Source organism: Mustela nigripes, chromosome 5 (assembly GCF_022355385.1).
Source record: "Mustela nigripes isolate SB6536 chromosome 5, MUSNIG.SB6536, whole genome shotgun sequence".
Taxonomy (NCBI): Eukaryota; Metazoa; Chordata; class Mammalia; order Carnivora; family Mustelidae; genus Mustela; species Mustela nigripes.
This window is the reverse complement of record NC_081561.1, coordinates 35,424,173-35,435,116: the sequence shown is the minus strand read 5'-3', so window position 1 is coordinate 35,435,116 and position 10,944 is coordinate 35,424,173. Positions and strand designations below refer to the sequence as shown.

The 10,944-nt window shown below is 40.4% G+C and overlaps 1 protein-coding gene and 1 pseudogene across 1 annotated transcript in view; both read left to right on the top strand.

Annotated features, from left to right (window-relative positions):
- Positions 1-3,275, top strand: part of KHDC3L (KH domain containing 3 like, subcortical maternal complex member) — a 9,302-nt gene extending 6,027 nt beyond the window's left edge. Inside the window, exon 4 of the mRNA XM_059401538.1 lies at positions 3,165-3,275. Coding sequence (XP_059257521.1) covers positions 3,165-3,275 — 111 coding nt within the window. The remainder of the gene's footprint in view (positions 1-3,164) is intronic.
- A 3,967-nt stretch (positions 3,276-7,242) lies between these two features.
- Positions 7,243-7,570, top strand: LOC132017216 (protein FAM32A-like; annotated as a pseudogene).
- The last annotated feature ends 3,374 nt before the right edge of the window (positions 7,571-10,944 follow it).

The window sequence follows — 10,944 nt, the reverse complement described above, 5'->3', positions numbered from 1 at the left end:
TCTCTGCCTACTTGTGATCTCTGTCTGTCAAATAAATAAAATCTTCAGAAAAAAAAAAAAGACAACCAATTAGACTCCTCTCAAAGCAGGGCATGAAGCAGTGCCACCTGAGTTTTCACCAAGCTCAGGGTCCCCAGAGCAACCCATCTGCTCTTTTCAACCTATTCTCTTACAGGAAATCATTTTTAACAGTTTCACATGTACTTTTACATAATTGCACATACTTTTATTTTTTCTTTCAGCAGCCTGATTTTCCTCAGTAAGTGTACACTTTGAGTTTGTTTCCCAAATTTCTCAATTACAAACTGTTGCACTGAATTCCTACTTGTGTCTTCGGATCTAAGTTTTTATTTTATTTTAAAATTTATTTATTGGGGCGCCTGGGTGGCTCAGTGGGTTAAAGCCTCTGCCTTCGGCTCGGGTCATGATCCCAGAGTCCTGGGATTGAGCCCTGCATCGGGCTCTCTGCTCAGCAGGGAACCTGCTTCCTCCTCTCTCTCTGCCTGTCTCTCTGCCTACTTGTGATCTCTGTCTGTCAAATAAATAAATAAAATCTTTAAAAATATATTTATTCATTTGAGAGGTTAATGAGAATGAGCGAGCATGAGAGGCCGCAGGGTCAGAGGGAGAATCACACTCCCCACTGAGCAAGGAGCTCCATGCAGGACTTGATCTGGTACTCCAGGATCATGACCTGAGCTGAAGGCAGTTGCTTAACCAATTGAGCTACCCAGGTGCCCCTCTGTGTTGAAATATATTTTTTAAGATTTTATTTGAGGGGCGCCTGAGTGGCTCAGTGGGTTAAGCCGCTGCCTTCGGCTCAGGTCATGATCTCAGGGTCCTGGGATTGAGTCCCACATCAGGCTCTCTGCTCAGCAGGGAGCCTGGTTCCCTCTCTCTCTCCCTGCCTGCCTCTCTGCCTACTTGTGATCTCTCTCTGTCAAATAAATAAATAAAATCTTTAAAAAACAATTTTATTTGATAGGGAGAGAGAGAGAGAGTGAGAGCACAAGTTGGGGAGGGGGGTGTAGGCAGAGAAAGAGAGAAGGAGAGGAGAAGCAGACTCCCAGCCCCATGTGAGACTTGATACACTACCCTGAGATCATGACCTGAGCCAAAGACAGTCACTTAACCGACTGAGTCACCCAGGCGCCCCTATGTTGGACTATTTCTATAGAAATCTTCCTAGAAATGGAATTGCTGGGTTAAAGAATGATCACCTTTAAAACTGTGGCTCATTCGGTTAAGTGTCTGATCTCAGACCTGGTCTTGATCTTGATCTTATTTATTTATAAATAAAATTAAATTGTTATATTGCCAAACTGCCCTACAAACTGGCCATATGGATTTATTTTCCCATTATAAGATATGAAAGTTATTTTCACTATACTTACTCAAATTCAATGTTAACAATCTATTTTATGTCCACATCGGTCACTTTTCTATTTTTTTCAATACCTATCTCACTCTTTAAACTATATAGCTTTATAGAATGTTTTAATATTTGAAAGGCCAAGCTTACTCTCACTGTTCAATTGGTAGTCTTGGTCATTTGTTTTCCAGATGAAGCTAGTTATTTATTTTTAATTTCAGTTGATATATAGTGCAATGTTGGTTTTAGACAAATTCAGTGATTTATTACTTATATACAACATCCGGTGCTCATCACAAGTGCCCTCCTTAATACCCATCATCCATCCAGCCATTCCCCCATCCCCACCACCTCTCTGCATCAACCTTCAACCCTTATTTTGTTCTCTATCATTAAGAGTCTCTTATGGTTTGCTTCCCTCTCTCTCTTTTTCCAACCCCCACATATGTTCATTCAGTTTTCCTTCTTAAATTCCACATGTCAGTGAGATGTCAGTCAGCCTCTGTACTGATGTTGTCTGCTTAGCATAACACACTCTAATTCCTTTCATGTTTCTGCAAACGGCAAGATTCCAATCTGTTTGATGGTTGTGTAATACTCCATTCTGTATATATATCCCATCTTCTTTATCCATTCATCTGTCAATGGACATTTGGGCCCTTTCCATATTTTGGCTATTGTTGGTAATGTTGCTATAAACACTGGGGTGCATATATTCCTTCAAATCTGTATTTTTGTATCCTAGTAGTGCAATTGCAGGATCATGGGGTAATTCTATTTTTAACTTTTTGGGGAACCTCCATACTGTTTTTCAGAGTGGCTACATTAGTTTGCATTCCCACCAACAGTGGAAGAGGGTTTGCCTTTCTCTGCATCCTCACCAACACCTGTTGTTTGTGTGTTGTTAATTTAGCCATTCTCACAGGTATGAGGCGGTATCTCATTGTGGTTTTGATTTGCATTTCCTTGATGATGAATGATGTTGAGCATCTTTTCATGTGTCTGTTAGCCATCTGGATATTTTCTTTGGAAAGCTGCTTATTCATGTCTTCTGTCCATTTCTTGACTAGATTATGTGTTTTTCATGTATTGATTTTGAGAATGTCTTTATAAATTTTAGATACTAACCCTTTATCAGAAATGTCATTTGCAAATATCTTCTCCAATTTCATAGGCTGCCTTTTAGTTTTGTTGACTGTTTCCTTCTCTGTGAAGCTTTTTATCCTGAAGTCCCAACAGTTCATATTTGCTTTTTATCTCCTTAGCCTCTGGCAACATGTTTAGTAAGAAGTTGCTATGGCCAAGGTCAAAGAGTTTGCCGCCTGTATTCTCCTCTGGAATTTTGATGGTTTCCTGTCTCACATTTAGGCCTTTCATTCATTTCAAATTTATTGTTGTGTATGGTATAAGACAGTGGGGTCCAGATTCATCTGCATTTTGCTGTCCAGTTTTCCCAACACCATTTGTTGAAGAGACTGTCTTTTTTCCGTCGGATGTTCTTTCCTACACATGAAATAACTTAATAAAAAACGTAGAAAATTGGTTGAGGGAAAAGGTGTGTACTTCTAAAACACTGGGTTTGTTTTATTAAGGTACACTAGAGTGTTCATCTCATTCTTTAAACTATATGTACATTATATTTGCATAAAAGAGTGTTTTTTAGGTGGTGAATTAGATGGGAAAACACTTTTTGAAAACTGAGACCCAAGGCAGTCAGTGAAAAGGCTGTCAAGGAACAAAAACAAAACTGCGGAAGTCTGGAAACAATGGCATTTGTTTGTACATTTTGCAGGTAAACCTATTAAAGGCTAGTAAAGAGATCAGTCTACAATTTTTGAATAGGTTGACTAGAGGTATCGAAGAAAAGAGTTCATTTTTGATAGAATCTGTAGAAAACTTTTGAGGCTAGCTGTGGGTCACACATGGTAGCTTATCTCAGGATCTTTCTGCAGCTCTGCTTTAGTTAAGCCGGCTTGGCACTACTTATCAGAATCTCTCAATTTCCCACTTTTTTAAGCAAAGATTTTATTTCTTTATTTATTTGACAGAGAAAGAGAGAGAGAGATCACAAGCAGGCAGTCAGAGAAGAGAGGGGGAAGCAGACTCCCTGAGGGAGCGTGATATGGGCTTGACCCAGAACCCTGGGATCATGACCTGAGCCAAAGGCAGAGGCTTAACCCTCTGAGCCACCCAAGCACCCCTCAATTTCCCACTTTGGATCAAAACGAGGCTTTTTTAAACATCACTAAGAGTGGGAAAAACAAAACATGTGCCTCCTGACTTATCTAGTATTTTTGCTAAAAATACATAATCTAGAGCTCACATGAAGAAACATCAAAACAAAAGCAGGATTTATAAGTGAAAGAGAAAACTGAAGATTGAGAGCAGTGAACCCTGCTCACACATTTTGGAGGCAGGATAAACTGGCTGACAGCAAATAGTTTAGCCTGGACAGTGTCTTTGAGTGAACTCACTAAAGGTATAAAAGAATATAATTTCAGTTGTTTATGGATTCTCTGGAAAACCTTGAGAATTTACCTGTGGAGTATATGTAACAGGCTGTCTCTGTTATGTCTGCCTATATACTTCCATTAGTAACTTAAACTTAGTTAATACATAGCTGCACTATTTACCTCATCAGAATTTTTCACTAGACAGCCAGGAAAAACCTTTTTTATAGCCTTCCCAGGTCCTTCTGAACCACCTTTATAATCAGGCTTTAAAGAAGAACTCTAATGTTACAGTATCCCCCCCCCCTAAAATAGTGGTTGTGACTCTACATTGTAACCGTATTCATTTTTAAATTTTTTTTAAAAGATTTTTATTTATTTGAGAGCGAACATGAGATTGAGAGTGAGGGGGCAGGGGCAGAGAGAGAGAGAGAGAGAGAGAAGCAGACTTCCCACTGAGTAGGGAGTCTGATGTGGGACTCAATTCCAGGACCCTGAGATCATGACCTGAGCCAAAGGCAGACACTTGACTAATTGAGCCACCAGGTGCTCCTATATTAGGTTTTTAGATTAATCTAAGAACTGACCACATCTGTCAACACTTGGACTTTGCTATCTGAGAAGGTTGTGTCTCTACGTATTCAGTTGTTATTCCTTCCTCCTTCCTTCCGACTCTTCCTTCAAGTGCCACTGATTTTAGGCTTTGTCTTTTTTGTTTTGCTTTGTTTAGTCATAGATATGCCAGTTAAAGGAATAAAGTTTCTAATTTTCTCAGAAATAAACTTTCATTAATCTGAAGTAGAATAAATTAGGATTTTTTATAACCCCTAAGGTAACACTAAAAAATATATTTTTAAAAAGTTATTTAAATGGTATAAAAGGTGTATTTATACAACACAAGATGGAGGGAAAAAAAAACAAAGACATAGGAAACAAATACCAAAATGGCAGACATAAGCCAATCACATTGATAATTACATTAAATTGAAGTGGACTAAATCCTCCAATCAAAATTCAGAGATATTCCAACTAGAGAAGCCAGGCTCAAAAGGCTACATTTTATATTATTCTATTTTTACCAAACATTCAAAGAAGGCAATTTTGTAGAAACAGAAAGCAGACTGGTTTGTCTGAGGTTAGAGACAGTGATAACTGACTACAAATGGGCACAAGGGAATTTTCTGGAGTGAAGGAAATGTTCAAAAACTGCTTTGTGGTGATAATGGTACAACTTATAAATTTACTAAAGAAAACTGAGTTGTTCACTCACAATTTTATAGTATGTAAATTGTGATCAATTAAGTAACTAAATTTTAAAAAATTGAGTGCAATAGCACTAATACCCAAATTCTCCAAAATGAAAATTTTGACAGTTGACAAAGATGTAATTAGAAGTCTTATACATTGCTAAAAGGAATGCAAATTGGTTCGATCACCTTGGCAATTTGAACTTGTGCACATCCTATAATCCAGCAACTCCAAACCGAGATCTATACTCAATAGAAATGCATAGATGCATGCACCAAGTCATGTACAAGAATTTTCAGAGTAGTACTTTCGTTCTAAGTCCAAAAAGGAAACAACCAAAATGTACACTGACAGAATAGAAAACTAAATTATGGTTTACTCAAACAATACTCATAGCATAGATAATCTTACAGTAATTCCATTTATATTTAATCAAAATTATAGTTATCCTTGGGGAGGGTGCAAATGGAGGTTTCTGGAGTACTGGTAGTTTCTTCTCTGTGTGCTAGCTAAATGAATGTGTTCCCTTTATTTCATTTGATGGATCTTTTCACACTTTGAATGTATGTGTTTTTGTATGAATGCTATGAATCAATAAAATGTTTACTGAAATAATAGAAAAAATAAAATATTAGAAAAACATTTGGAGTAATGGAAAGCTACTTGAAGGTAACATATTGGCAGTGAAATTTTTGAGTAACTAATACTTTATATATTACCTTATTTGTTTTTAAATATTGAGCATGTAAGAACATTTTTCATCAGAAAAGTCAATAATGGGACGTCTGGGTGGCTCAAGTGGTTAAATGTCTGCCTTCAGCTCAGGTCACGATCCCAGAGCCCTGGGATGGAATCCCACCTGCATGAATCTGGCTCCTTGCTCAGTGGGGAGCCTGCTTCTCTTTCCACCTGCTCTCTCTGTCTGAAAAAATAAAATCCAAGAAAGAAAAGAAAAGAAAGGGAAAAAAAAAGAAAGAAAGAAAAGAAAAGGGAAGGGAAAGGAGAAGAAAAATTAGTAAATCTGAGATGATGTTCTTTTTTTTTTAAGATTTTATTTATTTATTTGACAGAGATCACAAGTAGACAGAGAGGTAGGCAGAGAGAGAGAGAGAGGAGGAAGCAGGCTCCCCGCTGAGCAGAGAGCCCAATTCGGGACTTGATCCCAGGACCCTGAGATCATGACCTGAGCTGAAGGCAGCGGCTTAACCCACTGAGCCACCCAGGTGCCCCTGAGATGATGTTCTGAACAAAAGATTCACAACAGCCATGTTCCAGTTTTGAAAAAGAAAGGGAACTTTATTACAGAAACCTAATAGAAACAGGAGAGGAAAGGAATCTACACAGAGATGAAGCTCATAGTAGGCAATAAGTGAAAATAAAGCAAAGTTACATCAAATCAAGTACTTTGAACATCCAGCCTCATCAGCCGGGGAACCCAGTGGAAAAAGCCAGGTTGGAGTCCTGATAGGCCAGAGTCAAGGATCCTCCCCTTGGGTGAGACTTCCAACTGACCATCCCCATAAGGGCCATTATTATAGGGCAAATCACAGGGTTTGAAATGAAACATTTGTTCACCTACATGCAGTTTGGAGCACGGTGCATTTCTACATCATCATGTTTCTATGTTTTCAAGGAACCTGGGCTGTGTATCTGCCTCCCTTCCTGGATTCCATTCTGGGGGGCCAGCTGAGCCTGGAGCAGGAGGGGATGTGAGATAAGATTTGTAGCTCTGGGCACCTGGGTGGCTCAGTTGGTTAAGCAACTGCTTTCAGCTCAGGTCATGATCTTGGAATCCAGGGATCGAGTTCCACATCGGAGTCCCACATCAGGCTCCCTGCTCGATGTGGGGAGTCTGCTTCTGACCCTCTGACCTCTGACCCTCTCCCCTCTCATGCCTTCCCCCTCTCTCTTTCAAGTAAATAAATAAAATCTTATTTTAAAAAATTTTTTAAAAATAAAAGATTTGTAGCTCCTGGTATCCAGAACAGAAGGGCCAGTTCTGACATGGAGGCCAGATAATACAGTTTAAACAATCAGACTCCCAAGGTTATTCACACAGCACAAGTCTCCCAAACAACATTCCTTAGCCTGCCCGTGTATATGCATGTCCAGGTGGTCAGTTATGCGGGACAAATCACAACAACATTTATCCACGCAGAACAGATGGGCTTCATGGAGGCATACAAGCAGGTCCAAAAGGAGCCCCTAAAGCTGAAAAGCGTGGCAGAGCTTGGCATGACCAAGCGGAGGAAGAAATAGATGGACAAAGGTAAAATTCCTGGAAACAATGGGAATGAGCAAAAGGGATGAAGGAAAAGGAAGAGAAGCAGCACGGCCTGGACAAGCAGACCCACCTTCAGGCAGCCTTTGAGAAGACGCAGGAGAAGCGGCAAGTGAAAAGGATCCTGAAGCATCCAAAACCCACAATCAGAGAGTGGAAGACTTCAGCTGACCCCTGGACACTCTCATGGAGCACCCCGACATTCCCAAAATCAGCTGAAAGAAGCTGCCTCCCCATCCAGGGTATCACGGGAAAGCGGAAGGCAAAGTTGGGGTTGTTTGTGCCTTTGGTTTTTTCTGCTGAGACAGTGCTTTCCAAAGCAGTGTGCCCTCTTTCTGGAACTGATTAAAATAAGATGGTCCTTCTGCTGTATTTTGGTTCCTGGATAGCCCATAGAAGACAAAACTTTTTAGTTTGGATTGGAAATTCTTTAAAGTTTATCCAAAGATTAAGGCTATTTCGGTATGTCAAAGAAAAGTGTTTTTACTCCCAAGTTGCATCTACCTCCGACAGCCAGCCAGCTATCTTTCCCTGGATGAAATGGACTCCAGAGGATCAGAAGCTAATGCCAGCATGGCCTGCAACTTGCAGATCCCCATAGGGCTCTGAGTGAGCTATCCTTCCAAGTTCCCTCTAGCTTGAGGCTTATGCTGCTCTTTCCAGGGTGGAGGGAAGCTACCTGTATCTTCATGGCCTTCAGAATGCCTTCTCAGCTACCTAATTTGTGAGACAATACAGCCTGGGAGGCAGAACAACTGCAAAGGTAAGGATGGAATGTAAGCTTTGTCCCATGTCTGAGGCTGTGGCCCGCAGGCGGCTTTTCCCCCAGGGTCCTTCATTCCAGGTATGTCCAGAGGGTGTTCCCACAGATCAAGCACAGCAGTCTTTGTAATGGAACCCAGAAAGAGCCTGCCTCATTTCCCTCAATCCTAGAGTCCAAGCAGCACTTGTATTTGTTCAGAGTTGGCATATAACATGTAGCCTGCTTGGCATTTCTGGCCTAAGACACCTCAGGGGTGATGGGACCAGGGCAGAACCCCAGCACAGACAGACATGGGTACAGTCAAAGGGGAGGACCCAGGTGCTGGTGCTGGAAAGCCATGATCTTTGAGAACCTAAAGGATGAGGAGCAAATTGCATACACTAGTGGGGAAAAGTTTCTGTAATATAATCAAAGAATAACGAAGTCAATAGACAAAAGCCAAGTGTTGGGTTTGAGGCTGTCACATGTAAACAGAATAAAGCAAAAAACAGTTATTTAAAAAAGAAAAGTCAATAATGCTATTTTTATCTTGGATGTAGGACTAATAAATAGCTTTATTCTAGTGACTTGTTACAAAAAAAAAGTCTTGTGCCTGAATAGAACAAATACTGTTCATTCTTTACAGTTAAGAGGTTTATTCAAATTCCTCTTAAAAAAAAAAAAGAAAGAAAGAAAGAAAGAAATAGGGGCACCTGGGTGGCTCAGTGGTTTGGGCTGCTGCCTTCGGCTCGGGTCATGATCTCAGGGTCCTGGGATCGAGCCCCGCATCGGGCTCTCTGCTCCGCAGGAAGTCTGCTTCCCTCTTTCTCTCTCTCTCTCTGCCTGCCTCTCTGCCTACTTGTGATCTCTGTCTGTCAAATAAATAAATAAAATCTTTAAAAAAAAAAAAAAGAAAGAAAGAAAAAGTATGAGAAATGAGTCTGAATTCGGGTATGGATAAAAATAAGCCAGTGGGAAGGTATAAAGGGTTTGGATCCTGAAATCAATGTTTTGGTTCAAATCTCACCCATCCATCCCCACATCCCGGCTCTGTGACCTTAGCACGCTCATCATGTCCTATTTTGATGCTTGGCACAGGGCCTGGTATGTGATACAAACTGATAACTAGCTAACATTACCCTCAAATTCTGAAAAGTAGAATGACAGTGCTACTCTTTTTTTTTAAGAAGTTAAAGGGAACACCTGAGTGGCTCAGTTGGTTAAGCATCTGCCTTTGGCTCAGGTCATGATCTTAAGGTCCTGGGTGCAAGTCCTGCATTGGGCTCCCTGCTTAGTGGGCAGCCTGCTTCTCCTTCTGCCTGTTGCTCCCCCTGCTTGTATGTTCACTCTCTCTCTCTGACAAATAAACACATAAAAACCCATTTTTTAAAAAGTTATGAAGGTAGTAAAAATGCTGTATCTGTTATGCCCCAATAATGGGTCCGTGATTAAAGGAGCGAGACTGATACAAAGCGAAGGTCAAGCAAAGCTTTATTTCGCACCAAGCATCAAGAATCTAACCGAACGTTCAGGGACGCACCTCTTACAAGAGAGGGCGACCCTTCCCTGTTTCACAGACTAGTTTTTAAGGACAAAGGCCATGCGGTTAGGCCTGGCCATGCACAGGTAACCAGTGAGATTGTAACACACACAGGAAACTCCACAGTGATGCTAGGTGACCAACTGAATTACAATTTACCCTAGTAGACAGTAGAACCAGTACTAGCCTAGTAGGCTAGTAGAACCAGCCTATTACACCTTGATTGGGATTGATGCCCAAAAGGCTCCCAAAAGGTGGGACCCATATACTCCTTGATAACCAGGGAGACAGTATGCATCCCGCCACTGATGGGATGTCTCCACCTGGCGTGACCCACCTTTGTATCTGGGCTTTGTTACCTGAAGCTGGTTTCTGGGACTTGTTTTTAAGTGAATCCCGTGGGAAGGGGAGCAGGGACAGTTTCTAAATAGGTCCTTACAGTATCAGCACATAGTGAAACAGAACACAGAAAAACTATACTAAATGTGAGTTTGCTAGGGCTGCCATAACAAAGTAACAGACTGGGAGGCTGAAACAACAGATATTTATTTTCTCAAAGACCTGGAGGCTGAAAATTCAAAATCAAGGTGTCAGCAGGGTTGATTTCTTCTGAGGCCTCTCTCCTTAGCTGGAAGATGGCTGCCATCCTGTTGTCTCCTCACATGGTCTTCTCTATGTACTCCCCTATCTGTGTACATATTTCTTCTATCCATAAAGACCCCAGTCATATTCAAGAAGGGCCCACCCTTAGGACTTCATTTCATTTTAATAATCTCTTTAAAGGCCTCTCCAAATACAGTCACATTCTGAGCTACTAGGGGCTAGGGTTTCAACATGTTACTTCACATGAAGGATGAAAATGTGTAGGATCACTTAGTAATTTAATTCTGGATAATTTTTAGAATTAGAATGTTTTAAGCATAACAGTAAAATAATGTTCAATGCCTTTGTAGATTCCCCACTAAAAATAACATGTAGGAATATTTTTAGCAAATTTCTGCAGGAGGAAAAAAAGCAAGAGTACCTAAACCTAAAAGTAACGGGTAGGGAGAAGGGGAAATCACACAGAAAATAATTAGTTTAACTGCACATGGTGAAAAATTTTCATATGCAAAATTTTGAGAAGGAAAGGGATGGAAAATACCAGTTATAATGGACTATTATTTGTTACAAAAGCTTGTACGGATGATAAAATCCATATCCTCAGAGTTTAAAGAATATAGGAGTGAATAAAGAAAAATGTAGAAGCATTTTATAAAAATGTGAAGCAAAGTAGGAAAACGTTCAATATCACTTATAATCAAAGCAGCA